Here is a 21,326-nt window from a genome sequence, read left to right as displayed (position 1 = left end):
TTTTGTCTCTATCTGCTATTCTGCAATTCATCTCATGTAAACAATAACGTGGCGCACAGCGTGACGTGAAAAATGGCGCATACCTTTGACGGTGCGTGACAAACTCTGTATTCCTCTCCCCACTTAAACGCAGAAAAGGAGTTTTAAAAAATCTCAGTTTTCAGTGATTCCAAACACCGTTTCCGTGTGGACGAAACAGCTGCGTTTTCAAAAATACCCATGTAGGTGCGGACGTAGCATAAAATAGTTAGTAGTTTATTTTCTTACTACCTGTAATTTATTGCAGATTACTTGTATTTCCTTAATTGTTTACTAAATGTTTGAGGTGTGAAATAAACCGCAATGGAGCAAAATATGGGTGTGTGTGGTTGGAGGATGTGTTCGTGTGTGTTCGTGCACGCGCGGGGGGGCGCAAACATTTTTCTTGTAAAACAAAGGGGGACCCAGCAAAAAAAGTTTGGGAACCACTGGTATAAACCAATCAGAGATAGTCAGGGGCGGGACCTCTCTGATTGGCCGTGGTCCAGATATTCCTGTAGTCCTATGCGTGTGTACGTTTGAAAGTGCAGAGAGAGGTGAGTAGCTTGAATAAAGCGATATCGATTAATTAAATCCTGAGTAGACATTTAAATATAAATGTATTTTGCCAGAAATGCCAGAATCTCAGGTTACAGCTCACAAAACTATTTCAACAACCACCAAACAGCTAAAACAGTAAATGAGAGCAGGTAAACGGATTCTGCACAAAGACGTAAACACAGACCCGACGCATCAGAATCAGTGAGCTGTCGGCTTTCTCACCCAGCCGTCGGGGCTGAAAGCCGACAGCTCACAGATTCTGATGCGTCGGGTCCGCACTTTGTGTTTACTTCTTTTTTGTGCTAGATTCCGATGCTGCAGATTTTGTGTCTCTCCAACCAAAATTCACTGAACCAGCAGCAAAAGAAGAACATCGTCATGAATTCCCTCTTACTTTTGCTGTTTTGCTTCCACCAAGATAAAAATCACAGAGAGGGAGAGCTCTACAGAGCTCTCCCTCTCTCTCTCTCTCAGTGTACTTCAAGAGCAGTTTCCTCAAATCTCTGTTTTCTGCATTATTCGTTCGCTTATTACGCCCAAGTCATGTATGGTGCTTTCTATATATTTTTGTTGTTGTGGTTTTTTTCCCCCAAAAATGACCTCGACAAGAAGGCCTCATTTCTGCTGTTTAATAGCGCAGAAATGTAAACTTTTTAAAATTATGCCAAATTGTAAAATGCTTGGCTGTGTCTTTAATCAAACCCCTGTAACTTTGCTCTGCTTCACTTCAGCATCGAGCTTCATGGTTTTCTTCCATTTTTTTTCTACTGCAGAATGTTTTTAAGGCTGCTATAAAAAGCCAGGCCAGGAAAATCTCCCTCATGTTTTTCTGTATTTTATCCTCAGTTACTTTGACACAAAGGCATCTGCTGAGACGATCACACCTCTGATGAAGTCTCACAGTGTCAGTACTGATAAATGATCAGAATTATAATATTTCTGACTGTCTGAGTCAAAATTGAAGCGAAATTAATCGAAATGGGAGTTTGTTAATCGGAATCAAATGGATTATAGAAATCAGTGATGATACCCAGCCCTAGTGAGAAGCCTAGGCCTGACAGAAGTGGATGTAGCTGTGGGTAATGAGAAAAGATGTCCCCTATCCCCACTGCCTTTCAGCAGCAGGCAGCAGCAAACAGGTCATCAGAGGAGGCCAAGATGAAGGTTATGTTTAACATTGTCTACAATATCACCAAAGAGTGCCAACGCATTTTAAGCACAAGCACTTTTTCAGTAACTTATCTTTATTGTAGAAATGTGCTTCAAATAAAGAACTTTGTGTTGACAAGATTGTTAATTAATCATTTACAAATCAAATTGCCTGTATGGACAGCGGTTAAAAAAATGTGAACATGTAAAACAGTGGGGTTAAGCGATGTGGTTGAATTGAAAATTTGGGCGCACCTAACTTTTGTGCTGGTGCACCTAAGAAAAAAAGTAAGGCGCACCATTGCAACCGTGGCAAAAAGTTAGTCTAGTCCCTGAAGTTCATCTCAGTTTTTCCAGAAAACATGATCCCCAAGACTTTGACACTTTGGCAACAGTAGAAAGGAAAAATTCCCTGTCCTATTGAATACTGAGCAAAATGAGCCAACCCTGATAAAAGAGGGCAGTGTAACTGAACTAGAAACTCCAGGTAGCCACCCAACCAAGAGCATGACTCCCACAGCTCACTAACACAGTTCCATCAGAGGAGATACTTGCAGATGTGAGCACTGCTCTGTGCACCATCTCTACTACTGTATGATTAAAACTGATCAACTCATATATGCTATTGTTAGAGCACAGTAACAGGCACACACCCTGTGAGTATAAAATGCTAAAAGGACTCCATAATCACTTTTGAGACATAATCAGATATATGTTAAATGAGGTTAAAAACAAAGACTTTGCTGATTATTACAAAAAGTGATCACACAAGATAGGACCCATATAGTGTCTCATTTAGGTTTGTCGTCAGGTTCAAATCTCATAGAGGGCATAGTACATAAACTGCACTGATTCCATTGGCTGCTTCGCTCTGTCAATCACATGACTGTTCGTGAGAGGGGCAGATGCAGCAGGCATTCCTGTTTGATTTAAACCAATGGACTGAGGTTATATGCAAGTGAAAAAGTAGGTCATGAGCTGTTTTAATGCTCAGTGTTTTTCTGTCACTTCTCCCAGAGGCGAAAGAGCACTGTGCTGCTGAATATTGATTGACTTAGATAAGTCTCTCTAAAATGTCAGCAAAGAGCACTGTGGCCAAGCTAGCTTATTACAAGAAAAAAAGAAAAAGGGAAGCCCCTGAACAAATGACGACAAATTAAGTTGTATAAATTCAAATAAAATATGCATTGGCATTTGTTGGAATTTAGAAACAAAAAGCATTTCAAATAAAAATAATTGGAAGGGGGTCCCTACTCTTTCTCCTCCACTACCCACCCTTCAGGCCAGCACACCTATGATTAACTCACCTAGTGATAATCCTGTGATCAGACTGGCTACTACTTAAAGCAGGATGGGGGAACTCCAGGCCTCAAGGGCTGGTGTCCTGCAGGTTTTAGATGTGTCCTTGATCCAACACAGCTGATTTAAATGGCTAAATGACCTCCTCAACATGTCTTGAAGTTCTCCAGAGGCCTGGTAATGAATTAATCATTTGATTCAGGGGTGTTGACCCAAGGTGAAAGCTAAAACGTGCAGCAGAGCGGCCCTTGAGGCCTGGAGTTCCCTACCCATGACTTAAGGAGAAGGAAGCCCTTCACTTGATGCTGGATTGTTATGCAGGAAACAATGTCGTTGGCCTGCCTGACTCCTCATGGTGTTTGTTTATGCTTCTGCCTCACCTCTTTGTTTTCATGTGTGCAGGATTCCTGGATCTCTTTCTGATGTGACTTACTGAGAGAGATAGAGAGACTATTTTCTAGTGGAGAGATACTTTGTAGAATTTCCTTGAGCCTTGAGAACAACTGACTGCTATTCCATCACTTACATTTAGCATTGAACTTTCACTGTAAATGAATGCATGAACTTTACATTTTGAGTCTACCAGATCTCTTTAACTATAATAATAGACTGTATAGACCTAAGGTGAGTTTATAAAGACAACACAAAGATTCATATGCAGAGGTTGTGAATTAAGAGTTAATATTTACTGAGTGTCAGTTTAGGGAGCCAGCATATGATTGAGGGCTGCACATGAAAGACTGCACACATCAAAGAAAATCCCAAACCAATCACACTCTCTCCTGGGTTGTGTTAATTTTATAACCTTGATGAGGTGACTGATATATTTTAACATCTAATGTAGCTATTAGGGCTGTCAACGTTAACGCGCATTAATCCGTCGATTAATGTGATGAAAACTTTTAATGTAATTAACCCATCTAGGGCGCAGAATGACTCAAAATGCCGGAAATGTCACTGTCATCGCATTTCAGCCAGTTTGTACAAAGTTTGTCCATTCTGCGCTCTAGATGGGTTAATTGCGTTAAAGGTTCTCATTGCATTAATCGTGATGACGCATTAACGCGCGTTCAGCCTGTGAAGTAGTCTGACTCGAACGTCAAGGAAGGTGGTAGGAAGCAGACTCAGCAGACATTTAGGCTTCCGAGAGATGAGACATTTATTTACAGTGAACTTCATATGTGAAACTTAAACACCCCCCCCCCCCCAATGTAACTCAGTTAATGAATTCAAAAGTACATGAATTCAGTAACAAAGCTCACCCTCATCTTAATCAAGCAGAGACTGACTATATATAGGGCTATAAATTTCCCTTGAATGAGTCCAGCCAGTACCACTAACTTGCGCTGAGGAATCTAAAACTCTACATAGATGACTGAAAATTACAAAAAGCTCCTCACACTTCTGATTAGCACATGTAACAACTAAACGGCTCTATATACGAAAAAAAAAAAAAGATTCAACAAATCCCTTTATATCTTGAAACATACAAAAGGAAGCATTCCTATAGTAGAAGAAACTCCTCATCTTGGTTACCCTGCTGATGTCACATCTGACATTATCAGTACTTTAAAATCAGGAAATGTCAGGCAGGCCTTTCCCCACACCTGACCTACATGAAAATTGAAAACAAAGAACCAAGTAAGTATGCACAAATGACTTAATCTGCAACATAACAAAATATAAAGCAACATGTAACTAAATATTTGCTTTAATTTGCTGAATGTTTGTTTTGCTGGCAACAGAACCCTGAGTTTGTTTGTAAATTAGTAACAAATTCAGGTGTGAAAATTAGTACACACCTGTGAAGTACCTGTGTACTCACTCATTGCCAACGAGTCACATGACAGCAGGACAACTACACACAGGAAAGTAGGGAGCTGAGCAAAGTGTGCCTTTATGAGAAAAGGGGTGTTTGCACAGACATGTCTGCTATATTGATGAGTGGAACAACACACTTACCTTAAGAGAAGACAAACTAAAGCACTGATTCTATTATGGATCCGATACTGCTGCCAGAATTATTGATACTATGGATATTTAGATAAATCCACAGATCCCTATGAAAAATATTGACAAATCACTGATTTGCATGTGAAACATCTGTCAGTGTTTTTTACACACATATTCGTGCATACGAACTGTAAAGCAGGCATGAACTAAAGCAACATAATGAAGAATAGGCTAAAGTTCCTCGACAATGTGAGAGACTGATGAAGTCATAGAGCAGGGGTGTCAAACTCCAGACCTCAAGGTGGTCTGCGGTGCCGTGCGGACGCACCTGCACGGCATCCGCAATCACGCCCGCCGTGTTAAAACACGGGACTCAGGGGTTGGTGTGGGGTTGTGGTGGTGTGATGCAAATGTTAAATAAAGATGGCTCAAAACATGGATCTGTGGTCCCATCGTGCCTTAATTCTACCACAAGGCCCAACAATAATACCGTGGAAACAGAGAAAACCCCAACAATTATATAACCTCCTATGTAAGTCATCACATACAAACTAATTTCTTAACACCAACAAACCGGAGAATCTTTTTCATGAATGCTTGTCATTACAGTGAGTTTCTCATCTTGACCTGACTTCAATCTCCCAAGAATACCATGACCTGGATTGCAGAGTACCTACACAGACATAGTTAAGATTAAAGGAATACTTGGCTCAACAGAGCTCCAACTCTTTGTCAGATTGGCTGCTGAGGTGAAAAGCAATCTGTGTTATCCTTGAGCAGTGACAAATAGCAAGATGTCCTAGTTTTACGGATGGCTTTTTTTAAGAGTCACAGACTATTTTTTCAGACCAAAGTGCAAGGCCATTTCCTCTCCACTCCTGTTATTAGGGCTGCCACGATTAGTCGACTACTCAGGTTAAATATATATAAGTCACTTAGATAACTTCAAAATGTTATTGTTTGGCTTTTTTAATATTTTATTTGTTCCTGAGTAAATCGGTTTGGCTGAGATTAAAGTTATAGTTTTTACACAGCTGAATAAACAACTGATTATCAGAAGTGTGAGATGCTCGAGAATATACTCCGGTGTCCCGTTATATTTTAGATAGCAAGGAGTTTATTAAACTTCACCGAAAGAATCTGCAAATTTCATTAAAATTTAATAAACTACCATCTTGTCTTTATTTTTAGTTAGCACATACCATAAACACTTAAAGCTGTAAGCTAATGATAGTTATATAAGAGCAGATGCTGCTGGTGCAATAAGCTGTACGTTTTACGTCCAATGGATGATGATCTGATTAGTCGACTAATCGCAAAAATAATCGGTGACTAGTCGACTATCAAAATAATCGTTTGTGGCAGCCCTACCTGTTATCTGCTTTAAGGTACGTGTTTTTGCGTTATGCCAGGGGGTCAAACATTTTTCATTTTTTTGCTTTCATTTTCAAAGAAAGTATCCAGTATTCAGGGTTGTACAGAATGTGACACTGTTAGCAAGACACCGAATAAGTAAAGTTTAGGTAGCTGCTCTTTGTGTTTTGTTTTGTATTTTGTATTGTCTGTGCCTGTTCCCAGTCATCCTGGCCATGGTAGTCTTAAGAGCTTGAAAAAAAGAAGGGGACTGGATTTCTTTAGCCCTTTCATTCAATAGGCTTCTTCAGTTTTAATAACAAAAGGTGGAGCATCTCAAGGGTTACTAAACTAACACAACCTAAAGCGGAGCAACCTGCCCTGCCCAGTGCAAAAGTTCCTCCATCCAACCTCAACATTCAGGTAAGGTGTTCACATCCTGAGTGAAAACCACAGCATCAACCTACTAGCAGCTGACAAGGGAAGGTGTACTGTTGTTCTTAACTCAGCTGGTTATCACAACAAAATTGCCACAGTCCTCAGTGACAGTAATACTTAAAGTCTTAACGAAAGCCTATCTCCAAACACTCGAAAGGGAAAAAGCCACTGACCACCCTAAAAACTAACTTTACTTTGGGGAGCCTATACCCTGCACATATTAACTTCTGAAGAGCCACAAAGAAGGAGTCCCTGGAAGACCTATTGTTAGCAGTATAAACTCAGCCACTTACAACATTTCCAAACACCTCATCACCATCTTCGCTCATCTGAATGAGACACTTCATTAACAAGCTCAACCAACTGTGCCGAATGAGGACGATGGCAGCTCCAACACTGACATTATCCCAAAAAAGTTTATACACTTTGTACTGTGAAATGCTTTAAAACCTGACTGAAATATTGAATGTTTATGTTTGAGAGTTAGACATTGTCTCTAATTTTAATATTACACTTAGCGTTATCCTTTTTGATAAAGCTCATAGTTAGAGCTGGATCAGATGATTCCTTAGTAATAGTGTTATAGGATCAGGCAGCTGGAAGTTCCATGATGTTCTTCGCGTGGGGAATAAAATTATCACAATAATTATAATTATTATATTATTTAAATCCTTCCGTATTATTTAGGTTTGCTCACTTACAAAGAAATTAACTTTTTTATACTAGTTTAATTTTAATGGAGAGAGATAGAATATCAACCAAAAATGTAGAAAACACATTACACAGATGTTATAAGTGGATTTGCGCGTTACTGTGTTACTGTTATTTGATCAACAAGCAAAATATGACTTTATAATGTCTCGATTCAGTTTCATCTCATCACAACACAACACTCTCTCAAGGCTTCATTGAATCCTTTAAACACTCACTGGCAAACTTGCTGGGTGCTGGGCAGCTCTCGGCTACCTAACTCGGCTTATGCTGAGTTGGCCAGCCTCTGTCAGAGTGGTCTGCCCACCATTGCTTCTGGTTCCCTTGCTCTTTGGCCATGAGGGCCCCATGTGGGTTGTCCCTTCTTCTCCTGCTGGGATGTGCACGCAGTTGTCATCGAGATGTGTGGCCTCGGGTCTTCAGTACTATGGGGGCTGCACCCTGGTCACCTGGGTCTCTGTCTGCCTCTGTATTCTGGGAGGTGTGGATGCAGCTTCTCACCCTCATTACCAAGTATATTTGTTGACAGACACACACATTCAGAACACAACAAGATTGTTTGTTTGTGCATCTATGTTTTTTTTTCTTTTATTTCCTTTCAGGCGCTGTTTGTTTTCTGTATGTGTTTTTTCTTACAGGTGCAGCAGTTGGAGACATACTGAGTTTTTCAACTTGTGCTCTGTCCTTTTATTGTCAGTGTTTCACAGAAATTTCCTTCCCACTGTCGCTCAAAGGGAGTTATAATTGTTGGGTTTTCTCTCTGTATTATTGTAGGGTCTTTATCGTACAATATACGATATTGATATTGATGCGACTGTTGCTGTGGTTTGGGACTACCTCAATAAATTTGAATTGAATGTAATCTGGGTGCCACATGGGCACAGTGTCAATCCCATGGGAGCATGAGTTCTTGCTGAGTTGTAGGGGACTAAATACGTTTTTGGTTTTTTTAATGTATAGTTTATATTCTGTCTCTCTGCAAGAAAATGAAAATACCATAACAATTACAGACTGTTCATTTTATTGGCAAGTGAGCAAACTTATAAAGTCCCCCTGCAGTGGACTAGGCCAACCCTGTCTTATCTCAGGCTAGACTATTTTCTCTTATAAAAGTGGTTTCTCTCCTACATTGACTTTAACTGTTTTTCCTCTTTAAAATAAAATTTTGATGAGAAATACTGGGTATTTATGTAATTGATCTTGTCAACCTTTAGATGAATAAAATATTTCTTATCCTTACTGTACTTACAAATAGGGAAACAAGAAATTGAAGTTGTGGGACTGGAAAGTATTTGCCTGACCAAACATATTGTACTTAATGATTGCAGCAAAAGGAATGTCAGTTAAATTAAAGATAAATAATAAGAACAGTAATAATAACAACAACAAGGATAGAGAAAATGAGACTGTGTATATGGCCTTTGATGCCAGATAAGAATAAAGGCCAGAGAAGCTGATTAAATTCTGTCTCGACTACCAACATATTTGCAGCTTAAATCTTTCTCGGTATAGTGAAAGCTGTAGACCTCCATCCAAACAACACCTCGGAGATTTCCTCTAGACTGCTCCCTTAAATGAGGTTAAAATACGCATTGTCGGCTTTTTGGTAAATTAATGATGGCGCTTTGTCGTCCCTTCGCTCACAGCTCGGCTCCGTTCAAGCGTTTAGATTCAGTTAAGAGTCGCATTCCAGCTTACCTTCGACAGCCCACACCGACGGCAGCATCCATAGAAAGTACAAGATATCCATAATCACAGATATTCCAGACTTATGCCTGTTAAAAGCCAGTGTATTAATCGCGCAGCCGTACAGCTGTGGTCGGTTTCCTGTGAAATCATTTAGAGATGGAGAGAAGCATCCTTATCATCATCAGTGGCACCAAGATAAAGGCTGAAGCGCTGCTGTTCAGGTCAGGTTGGGCGAAACCAAAAAAGAGGGGGCAGAAAAGCAGCGGAAAAACACAGAACATCGGCTGCGCCTGACTGGACACAAGGGTTTGGGTTTTTTGTTTCTTTTTTAAAACAAGGCCACCAGGGTTAATTATGAATAGGCATTAATATGCATTTCCGTCGGAGGAAAGTGCTTTTACTCAAATTTATTATTACACTTGCCTGTTTTAATTTTTAACCTAAATTATTAGATGTTATATTTGCCAGTGAAGACGCTTTGAAAGACCTTTCTTTACCATTCAGTGTCAGCACAATCTTTGTACCTAAGCAAATTTTTTATTACGTCACTTAACACTAACCTACACATAACTCAAGGAATGAAGCCAGTGTTTTTAGCATAGTAGCAATTACCAACCCCATCCCAAAAAGTAGCAACACTGCACTCCTGCGCTAATTTGCAGATCTGATATTTTATTCACTACAGAACACCAAAAAAGTTTTAAACTGAGGAAATGAATATAGCATCCAATCTGATTTTCAGCCTTGTTTCATTGTAGATATTTAGAATTCTTTTTTAATGATATTGTGTATTGCAGATTGATTGATTGATTGATAATATTTTATTCATCCCGAGATGATGAGAAACTCAGTCTTTGTACAATTGTACACTGAGGAATGTTATTCAGAAATGATTTCACAGCAACTTTAACCAGCAAATAAAATTGGCGATCATGTTATTGTAGGTTATTGTTGTGGGCCCACTTATTAATTGTCGTTGTCAGACCTAGCTCTACTCCAGTACTGTTTTTTTCTTTCTAGTTTGCGGTTTGTCATTTCTCTTCAACCTTCTTTTCTTTCCTTTCTTGGCCCTAACCCCCAAGATGGCTGTTTGTCCCTGAGCCTGTGTCTACCTGGAGGTTTCTTAATGTTAAAATGAGTTCCTCCTTCCTAGGACTGTTAAGTCATTGTTAGCTTGTTGCATCCTAAAATAACTGTCACCAGTTCACAACTGTGATGTGAACTGGTGATATAAAACCTGAACTGAAATGAATTGGATTCAAAGACAAGAGGCTGTTGTGCCAACTTTTTAACCCTCTCAAGGCAGGCGTTGCAGATTTGCAACAGTTAAAAGCTAACAACCTGATTACCCCACATACATATTTTATGAGTTTTTTTTACTCGGAAGTACCACTGCAGGTATTCTTTTGTGCATTAGCAACAAAAACTTAATTTGAGCCTGAGAGAGTTAATGCTTTTGATGCTAATGCTTTATTAGATTTATAAATCCATTAAATGTTATGGATGCAAACTTTGGCCTTTCTACATAGCACTGGAAAATAACGTTTAAAAATTTAGTCTTTTCACCCTACATGTGATATATTTCAGACGTGTTATTTGGACTGGATGAGTATAAATAAAACGAATTAAAGTAAAAAACACAACTAACCTGTGATATGAGGACATGTTTTATTTGGTCCTTTTGTCATTGAGAACTCAATAATACCTTTGTTGCAAGCTGCACTGCTATCATGTCCATAGAGATTCCACAGCCGACCTGTCTGAGACATTCCCTAAGATAAGACTGCAGTGGATGAAAGAGACTAAGGGAGAGGGAAAAACAGAGAGTGAGAAAGGGATAGCGCTGCCAGTAAAGCAAGAGAGAAAAAGAGATAGAGCTCAGTGAGGAAATAGAGCAGAAGAATATGGGCATGACAAAAAGGAATCCAGCCTGCCTCCAGATGAGTGAGAGCTGCAAAACAACAGATTAGAGGAGCCTACGGCTTGTTCCTATGGAAACCTATGCCCAGGGAGACAGCAATGGGAATGCAGCAGATTGTAGGTCAGACACACCATCAGCGAGCCAATCAGAAATAATCTATCTTGACTTATGGGTCAGTAAAGCTGGTGCCTTTCTTTGGCTGCTCTCACTGTTGGGGTCCCAGCGAGCAGAGCAGAGCAGTGCAGAAAGTGGTGGATCATTTTTAAAAACAACGCGACAAAAACTAAAACCTCTATGGCTCATGAGGTAGGGTGGCATTATAGGAAGCCCATTCCTGAAAGACTTTCAAATAATAAGAAATAACAGAGTGGAATAATTTGCAAACAATTTAATTTCAATTTAGTTGAATTACCAAAAGCCAATTCACAACAGCAGCTGTTTCAAGGTGTTTTTACTGTAAGGTACACTCCAAAAGTCACAAGATCCCCTGCAAGCAAGTACAGGGTGCTGGCTGGAAGGAAGATCTCCCTTGATCCAGAACCAGGCTAGGGGAGGGGTCACCATCTACTAGATGGTGACCCCTCCCCTAGCCTGGTTCTGGATCTACTATTACCAGTTACAACCAGAAAATATCAGTTTTATCTTAAGGGTGGCTTATTGGATACCCTTAAAGATAAGGCGAGGCATCTCGAATGACTGAAGGGACTGTGCACCTCCTTTGTGAGAAGGAAGGAGGAAGGAGGCCTTAGGACAGACACAGAACAAGTTGGAGAGATTATAAAATCAAGTCTGCATTGTAGGTCACAAAAGGATCATTTCTAGCGTTCACTGATGCTGTCTCTGTGCGATGATGAACTTTAAAATGAATACAAACATTTTTTGGAACTTGATGGCAGCAACACCTCTCAAGAAAGTTTGGACAGAAGAAACAAAAGGCTGGAAAAGTACATGGTACTAAAAAGAAACAGCTGGAGAATCTTAGGGACAAATTAGATTCATTGACAACAGTAAAAGAAGAGCATCTCGGAAAGGTGTAGCTTCTATGTATATTTACATTTTACACAGTGTTCCCACTTTGCACAGGTTAGGCCTGCCTATCTAGCCATATATCTATTAAAGACATATGTCTGTCTATAAATAGCATTTATTTAAAGTCCACAGCGCCTTCTAGTGGCTTGGAGAGGCACCATTCTGATTCATTTCGTTCACATTTGAATTATTTGTTGCTGTAGTCACTGATTTGTGTTTTATTTAAAATGCAAAAATGATACAAATTCTTCAACATTGTTCTGACTACTTAATTTACTCAAATTGTTGCTGCTGAAAATAGCTCTCTTGCAGAATCAACAGGAAGTGTTCAGAGGGTGAGGGTTCAAGAGGTTTCGATTCCACAGCCTTCCTTACGTTTAGTGGTGTAGCCCTGTAGATTATGACGTCATGGTAAAGTAGGAATAGATTCCACTCTCTTACTGGAGCTCGGGATAACAGTCAGGATTAAGTGCATGTAGTAGATGGCCAGTAACTGCTCATGAGCAACAGAGGATCAAGCGGCCTTGCTGACTTTTCTTCTGTGTACCTTAAGGAAAATAATTGGTGGATTTTTCTAGTCTGATGATGAAGAATATCATAGAGATAATGAGGGGCTTCTGAGGAAGGCGTCTTTTCACTTCATTGGTAAGCTAATCAATTTCTAATGCAACTCATGTTCAGGGACATTTTTATATGACAACACAAAAAAGACATGAGACTAAATTTTCAAATGGCATGAAACATACTAGCATGCATTTGAGCTATGAGTTTTATGTTGGATTCAATATCTGATAAAAAAGAAAATCACTAAAACATTTGTACAACTTTTTTATAGGCTTTGCCTGCTGTCTGTAAGAACCATTAAAGAAGATGAAGGTGAAATGGACCATGTTTGGCATGATTGTCTTCTTTCTGCTCTCTGTAGTCATGACCTGCTGCTTCATATGGCAATATAGAAAGCCAAAACTGAAAACAGGTAAAGAGCTGCTAGCCATCATTGGCTTACACTCACATGAGATGTACAGTGTTTTTTAACCTGTGAGCTGGGCCTTCTTATCCTCTTGGTGTAAGTACTTATATGTAGGAGCTGCAGCAGGATTACACAAAGCTGGAAATAGCAGTAGGATCAGCAAGGAGCTAAAGCAGACTTTAACTCAGGCGGAGAGATAGCAGTGTAGTGTCTGATGGTGTAAAACACACTGGGACTGAAGTAATATAAGAAACAATCCAGGTTTATAACTTTGTGGCCCTAGGAGAATTAAAGCATTACATAATAATGAACAATGGGATTGTTTTGGGGCTCATGTGTACACGCTGAATATAATAACCGTTTTTTATTACATACGTGTTAGAGTGTGTCCCTTCAGTACATTAGAAACTGCATAACACTCCTGTTATTAAAACAACATTTATTATTAATGTATTTCCATTACTGTATTATTACATGTTCATATTTCATAACAGAATCAGAATCAATCAGAATCAGAATACTTTATTGATCCCTGGGGGAAATTATTTTTTGTTACAGTGCTCCATTATAAACCAACATAAACCAACATTAAGACAAGACAGACAATACGCTAACTAAGAATAGTACAATATATACATATATATATATACATAAGTCACTCATAAATAAATAGCTGGAAAAGAAACGTGTAGTTGCAGCAGTAACCAGTGTGTTAAGTGGATGCGTTGTACAGGGAGATGACCACAGGCAGGAATGATTTCCTGTGTCGTTCAGTGGTGCTTTTCGGTAATCTCAGTCTCTCACTGAACGAGCTCCTGTGACTGACCAGCATGTCATGGAGTGGGTGGGAGGTGTTATCCAACATTGTCTTTATCTTGGACAGCATCCGCCTCTCCGACACCACCTTGAGGGAGTCCAGCTCCATCCCCACAACATTACTGGCCTTACGGATTAGTTTATTAAGTCTGTTGGCATCTGCGACCCTCAGCCTGCTCCCCCAGCATGCAACAGCATAGAGGATCGCACTGGCCACAACAGACTCATAGAAAATCCTGAGCATTTTCTGGCAGATGTTGAAGGACCTCAGTCGCCTCAAAAAATAGAGACGACTCTGGCCCTTCCTGTAAAGTGCTGTGGTGTTTTTAGCCCCGTCCAGTTTATTGTCAATGTGTACTCCAAGGTATTTATAGTCCTCCACAATGTCAACACTGACCCCCTGGATTGAAACAGGGGTCAAGTGTTTCCTGGTCTTCCTGAAGTCCACGATCAGTTCCTTGGTCTAGTCAATTAAAAGTGTGTCAACTACCAACCATCCAAACAGACAGACCATGATATTCATTTACTGTTACCTAAAGGGTCATCAAAGCTTTTTTTGTTTTTAAAGAAACAGTCATTGAAAAATGCTACTTTTCACATAACTTGTAAAATAAATATGGCTTGATTTCATATACTCAAATCTAACACCAGCAGACGCTGTTGATAATTTACACTGGTCAGGCCTAACATTCTGACCGCTGACAGGTGAATTCAAAAACACTGATTAAGTCTTCATCATGAATCCTGTTAGTGGGTGGGATATATTAGAGAGAGAGTGAACATTTTGTCCTCAAAGTTGATGTGTTAGAAGCAGGAAAAACGATTAAGTGTAAGGATTCAAGTGGGTCTGACAAGGACCGTATTGTGATGGCTAAAAAATGGATTTCCAAAACTGCAGCTTGTGTGGGGTGTTCCCGCTCCGACAGGGTAGCTTAAATTGCAAATAATGTTAATGCTGGTTCTGATAGATAGCTATCAGAATACCCAGAACATCACAGTTTATGGAGCATGGGGCTGGAAAGTTGTAGACCAGTCAGTGTGCTTACGCTGACTGGTCTACAACAATGGACACAGCAGTATCAGAACTGGACCTTGGAGCAATGGAAGAAGGTGGCCTTGAGGTCCTGCCATACATGCTAATACAGGATAATGCACCCTGTCACAAAGCAAAAGTGGTTCAAGAATGGTTTGAGGAGCACAACAAGCAGTCTGAGGTGTTGACTTGGGTTTTGGATTCCCCAGATCTCAATCCAGTTGAGTATCTTTGGGATGTTCTAGCGAACAAATCAGATCCATGGAGCCACCTCGCAGCTTACAAGACTTAACGGATCGGTTGCCAATATCTTGGTTCAGAGACCACAGCGAGGCTGAAGGAACCAAGTTGCTGAAACTTCTCTTCAGATTGTCCAGTGTGTTATAGAGGAGGTGGGAGTATACAACAAGCAGTTCTTCTGAACTGACAAATTCCCCTAGAGGTCAGAATCTTTAGATATGTTGATGTTTGATAAATGTTTTTGTTTTTTGTTTTTTTTTTTTGTTTTTTTGAAGGGCCCTTCTACATAAATATGATAAAAGGATACATATGTAAACCTACAACTGTAAGATCTGCTATCACAGATGGACAGGGCTTCAGGTTTCAGACATGATGAGTCTGCCTTTGCACCTCTTTTTACAGAGGGATTCACCAAAAAAGTGACAGCAGAAGAGATGTGTCCTCGCTTTCCGGAGCCTGTGCCACTCAAACATCCCATCACATCACTGAGGATTGCATTAGAAAAAGTAAATCTGTTCTGGAAATAATGAGTATATATTGAAATGTTGTTGAAATGTTACCTTTGGTCTTAATAAAGCTTCTCTTAACAGATAGATATACTCTTGAGGTCAAGAATTCACACCACCAAGCTACCTTCTATATCAGCAATCATGGTTTTAAATGACTCAATTCTATGGAATGGAAACTTTGGCAAGAGGAACACGAGCCACCCCTCCTCACCTGCACCCAACGAGTACACAGCGTACAGGTGAGATGTATTATTTTGCACAAGGTATAGTACTGAGGTATAAGAACATAACATATGAAGAAAAAGACATATGAAGAAAAAAAGAAGTGGTAATTTGTTTAAATGAGTCCTAAAAGGTTCTCATAATACTAATAGTTTAATTTAAATAATTACTACCATGCATGCTGTAACCAGCAGTGTGATTCTTCTATTTGATGTGAGGTGCTGGGATTAGACCATAATTGCATAAGGCAAGCTTTCTTTCTGTGATGTGTGCAACTAACCCATTAAGTATGATAAATGCTCAAATCTGTCCAGTGGAAATATTATACATTAAACCAGGATGCATTTATTTATGGCACCATTTTATTGTGGTGTGCTTCCTTGCATTATTGTGACAACAGAATTGCAAGCCTCTCTAAGATCTTCCCCACGTTGATGCTATACAAACTATGGGAGGATGGTCTGGTGGACTCTTTGGATGACCCTCTGGAGAAGTACTTAGACAACTTCACTATCAAGAACCCACTGGGTAAAAGCAGGCAACCAGCATCCTCATCAGTCAGGACCCTGGGCATCAACACCCCTGCACTCACCCTGCGCAGGATGTCCAGCCATCTCTCTGGTAACCCCACAACCATTTTTTATATACGGCAGTCATCCTTGATCCATTAAAGCAACACAAATCAAATAACTGTTGAGCCTGTGTAGCCAGTCCAGACCTCTGAAGCATCAGTGTCACAAAGACTGACTAGTCGCATTGGGAGGGACACAGATAATCCACTTACAGAAACTTCACTGTAAGTCCTAAAATAATAACATCTTTGTTTGATAATTATGAAAAACTATTATTTTCATTGTTCAGCTTCCAATTCAAAATGACCATTAGAGATCAGAAAGTGAATGCCACCATTATATAGCAGAATGTTGCCGTGGTTACCACGGTCACCTAACCCAACAGCTTCCTCCCAGAGACATACATGTTAGGTTAATTGGTTATTCTACATTTCCCATAAAAGTGAGATCAACATAGTGCTTGAAATGTATAAAATAACGCGCTGCATGGATGCACAGTTGAAATAGGACTTGCAGCCAACAGTGCTGTGAGTGGTCAGCAACAAAGTCTGCAATAAGCAGCACGCAGGGTAGTGGTGACATAATTGTGTCTCAGTTTCAACCAGATGACATCGTGTTCCAGGTTTTGTTTTCGGTAACTGGTTATTAGGTTTAGGAAAAGACCTTGGTCTGGGTTTAAAAAAATCTCAGAAAAGCTTAAGAAATGTTTCTTAAATGTAAGAAATTATGAATTTTCTAGTTTACCAGACTGATGATACCAATACGCTACTCACATGATAGCTAAAGTGCAATTAATTTTAAAGAATTAACAGCGATAGGGTGGCAATATGTTGCAGTGGTTCGCAGTATCACTTCCCAATAAAAATGCTTGAAACTGACTCGAGGCTGGTTGGAGTCTGTCTTATATATTGTCTCTGACTTCCTCTTACTTTCTAAAGAGGTTAACTGGTGATTCTAATTTGTCAGTTCATGGTTGTCTGTCTCTGTGTGTTGGCCCTGCATTAAACTGGCAAAATATCCAAGGTGCACCTTGCCTCATGCATTACAGGAGCTGGGATCTGTGACTACCCTGAATTGGATAAGCTGTCCAAAAACTGATGGATGGGAAGGAATAATAAGCTACTTGAACAAATAATGGGATCATTTTTGACAGAGAGATAAACTTTTCCCAATATAGGTGAGGATGATGCCCTTCTGATGGGTACTCCTATTACGTCATAGATAAACAGTAACGATCAATATAGGTCTGACACAATATAATTCATAAAGTAAGCACATGCCTGCAACCCACTGCAGCACGCCACAACAAAAGCTGCTAGACAAATGATGAAGGAAAGGCAATGTCATGGTTTTACAGGGACATAAGTGCAAGTCACAGGAGGCAGAGTAAAAGACCGATCTTTAATAGTGAGCTAAAGGTCTTACAGAGGTGACTGATCAATAGCGCTCTCAATCGTTATGAGTGCCTCAGTAAATGTGTAGAGCTAAAGAAATTTAAAACTAATATCCAGTATGTGAGCGATCACTTAATCATGTGATTACTGACAAAAACCCTACCACAAGAAATAAATGTGCATAGTCAGTGAGCTTTTAATTTAAATTCTCCTGGAATTATATGGCATTTCTTTACATCAATAGTTGCTTTAAGGTGATATATATTATAGGGTAGAAGGCCTACAGAGCCCACCTGAGAAAAAGTATTTTTTATAAAATGTTTAGGTCAAGTGAAGGTTTCATATACAAAGTTTGGTGAAATAGTTTCATGAATCACTTTACTAAAGCATAAAGTCATGAACAAAATACCTTATTCAATAAGGTTTGACATTTGTACAGGTTTACCAAGAAGATTAAGGTCAACTAATCTCCTTTGGAGTGGAGACACACAGGAAGCCCTTAATTTGTTACAGGATGACGTCCTTGTAGCAGATCCAGGAACTAGGTAAGTTACCTTATTTCTTTGTCAGTATATATAAAGCTTCATTTCTTTGATATGTTTGAAAATTGGGGACATATACCCCAGTGTTTCCCAACCACTGTGCAGCGGCACATAGGTGCGCAGTGGAAGATGATCTGGTCCCACCTGAGTAGTACTCTAAGTGATTGGCATGAGAAATGGGCAGAACAATTACATTCTCTTCAACTAGAGGGCAGTATAACCAAATGCTCCGATTAAATAGGTTGCAAACTGCCAGTAAAACAGAAGAAGAAATTACATAATAGTCATGCTGTGAGATGATGTAGCACATAATTGCAGTAGATAAATATTTGAAAAGAAATCTGAAGGCCTTAGCATGAGTAGGTGGTCAAAAGAAAGAAAAAAAGGCATACTGGGGACAAACTGAGCCAATTTCGCTCTACCTGGTGCGTGGGGGAAAAAGATCAATATGCTTTTTGTGATATTTTTGTTCGGTTGTGTGCCGTGTGATTTTTTAATTTTTTAATGTGAAATATGTGCCGTGGTTCCAAAAGGTTGGGAAACACTGCTATACCTAGTATACAGACTATAATAGTCTAGTATTTTTTTTAAGTACTCTGTACCCAAAGAGGATTTGCCAACATCTGTAAGATGATTTTTTCTTTTCCCCCAGATGCCACTACAGCAATGTTGCTTTTCCTTTATTAGCCAACATCTTGGCCCAGAATGTGACTGGCACTGACTTTGAGAGCTGGGTTTCAGACAACATTTTGAAGCGGCTCAGAATGGAGGACACTGGTTTTAATTTTACACCAGCAATTCAGAGGAAAATGGCTGTGGGCGTGTACAGCAATGGAAAGCAAGCTCCCCTTTACGACCTTGGCTGGTACCGGCCTGCAGGTCAGATGTATTCCACAGCAGCAGACATGGCCAAACTTATGATGACTCTTCTTGGTACATATGATGTCATTCTGCTCCGCCAAGACACCCTGAACACAATGATGACCCCGATCATCCAATGCCACAGAGGTTACTTTGCCAACTTCACTGGCACACCATGGGAAATAAGTGAACAGTTTGGCTACAGCGTGGTGAGAAAGGATGGTGACCTGGATGGATTTGCTGCTACCCTCTCCCTTGTACCTCGGCTCAAGCTGGGATTGGTGATCTTGATGGCAGGAGTTCGGCCAACAGACAAAGACCTTGTGAGCCAGGCATATAGCTACCTAATCCCAGCACTTGAGAATGTTTTCAGGGAAGCTCAACAACCTGTCAGAGCACCACCTGACCCAGCTCCATATGTGGGATTTTACACTTACAGGAATATGACATTCTATGAGATCAAGGCAGATTCAGATGGTGTGCTGCTCATGCAGCAGTGTGGACCACAGGTTGACACAACTGTCCCATCTAAGTATCAAATTATTAGGCTGGATTATCTGCAGGACAGGGTTTTTAGGGTGGTGTTTGAGAGGCCATACCCTTGCAAATTGAAAGTAAATAATATCTCAGTCTCCCTGGAGGCACAGGACAGACAGCTTTTCAATTTTTACCTTTTCAACAAGAAAGGTGTGGCACCAGGGTTTGACTGCCCTGGACTCAATACATATAGGATGATGAGGATAGCTGGCAGACCATACTTTACCTCATAAAGACTGCACCTTTAAACAAGTCCATTACTAAAACTGTGAACTGTATCAAGGAAATATGCTGTGAAAAACTGTTTTTGGCTGTGTAGGCAGTGTCAAGACTCTCTTGTGCAAATCTAAAATCATCAATCCAGGCTGTGTTTTAATATTATTCACTGGTAATCCTCTGTTAGTAATATTGATTTAGTTTTGTATATTTACATTTATTTCTGAAAATCATCCTTTTACCAAATTGTTGGCACAAGAAAAGCAAAGTTTCATTATTGTGCATAGTTTTTGGTCCTGCAGTGTTGCAGCATCACTTTTTATCCAGATCCTAGGGGAAAAAAGTAAATATGTGTCTATGATAAAGTGGCAAGAGAATAAATAAATCTGATTTTGTAGTCTGATTTTTTTCCCTGTAAGCATGATGTTTTATGAAGTGAAAACATAAATATACGTACATGCAAGTTTTCCACATTTACTAACCCCCTGAAGATTTGGGAAAAAGATTTCAAAATTTATCAGCCACAACATGACAACACGTGAACACAAACAAGGTTAAAAAAAAACAACCCAAGGGTGTTTTTTAATTTAATAAGAAAAACTAAGACACAGCTAAGTCATCAGAGGCCTGTATTACGAAGTAGGATTTTAGCTTAACCCAGACAACTTCAGGTCTAACCCTGAGCTTTCTGTAGTACAAAGCTGGATCACTTCTTTCCAGGGTAAGTCGTCCTACAAGTCGTAACTTGTGCTGTGAACCAAACCTGCTCCAGATTAGTGATCAGCAGGTATGAAATGACCACCTAATGACCAATCAGTTCTCCAGAAAATAGCATCAGCATCCTCAGAAAATTCCTCGGACCTCTGCAAGGAGAGAGAGAGAGTGTGTGCGTCTGTTCTAAAAGCATTACTATAAAATAGGACACCTGACCTCAAATCAAATTTGTAGGTACATTGTGTTTGAATTATTTCTGTGCTTAATCTTCACTCTGAAAACCTTAAACAGCACAGAGTCTGTACTTGAAAAAATAAACCAAACAACTTTCACTTCACGGATTACAAACTGTTCAACCTGAGCTGTCCCTCTGATGTACTCATTTTTTTAATTCTGTCCATCCTGCTCATCTGTGATGTAATCCTATCTCTGTCCTTATATATTGATGACTGAATTACCTCAAAACTGTTCATGTTAAGTACGAGAAAATGAATCAGAGTGCCAGTTAGCTGGTTCAGGTGCAGCAGGATGGGAGGAGTCACACAGAAACAGTACTTTATTCACTGTGCCCAGTAACGT

At 39.8% G+C, this 21,326-nt stretch overlaps 2 protein-coding genes across 2 annotated transcripts in view; one reads left to right on the top strand and one right to left on the bottom strand.

Moving 5' to 3' along the window:
- Positions 1-9,360, bottom strand: part of LOC146684506 (ephrin type-B receptor 2-like) — an 80,579-nt gene extending 71,219 nt beyond the window's left edge. Inside the window, exon 1 of the mRNA XM_085444396.1 lies at positions 9,181-9,360. Coding sequence (XP_085300522.1) covers positions 9,181-9,232 — 52 coding nt within the window. The 5' untranslated portion in view covers positions 9,233-9,360. The remainder of the gene's footprint in view (positions 1-9,180) is intronic.
- Positions 9,361-12,587: 3,227 nt separating this feature from the next.
- Positions 12,588-20,363, top strand: LOC146684505 (beta-lactamase-like protein 1). Its single transcript, XM_085443891.1, has 7 exons — positions 12,588-12,766; positions 12,957-13,097; positions 15,583-15,686; positions 15,771-15,928; positions 16,312-16,532; positions 18,317-18,422; positions 19,072-20,363. The coding sequence occupies exons 2-7, from the start codon at positions 12,992-12,994 to the stop codon at positions 20,048-20,050; spliced, it is 1,674 nt and encodes a 557-aa protein (XP_085300017.1). The 5' UTR covers positions 12,588-12,766; positions 12,957-12,991; the 3' UTR covers positions 20,051-20,363.
- Positions 20,364-21,326: the final 963 nt, after the last annotated feature.

This window comes from Copadichromis virginalis, linkage group LG20 (assembly GCF_057382275.1).
Source record: "Copadichromis virginalis isolate Kocher_CV1m ecotype Utaka linkage group LG20, C_Virginalis_male_GT1.1, whole genome shotgun sequence".
Lineage (NCBI taxonomy): Eukaryota > Metazoa > Chordata > Actinopteri > Cichliformes > Cichlidae > Copadichromis > Copadichromis virginalis.
This window is presented reverse-complemented; position numbering and strand designations above follow the sequence as displayed.

Bases quoted from the DNA above. Each gene is read 5' to 3' on its own strand.
- LOC146684505 (XM_085443891.1), top strand. From the start codon at position 12,992: ATGAAGGTGAAATGGACCATGTTTGGCATGATTGTCTTCTTTCTGCTC. The intron at 13,098-15,582 runs GTAAAGAGCTGC...CTCTTTTTACAG, and splicing joins AAAGCCAAAACTGAAAACAG to AGGGATTCACCAAAAAAGTG. The intron at 16,533-18,316 runs GTAACCCCACAA...ACATTTGTACAG, and splicing joins GATGTCCAGCCATCTCTCTG to GTTTACCAAGAAGATTAAGG.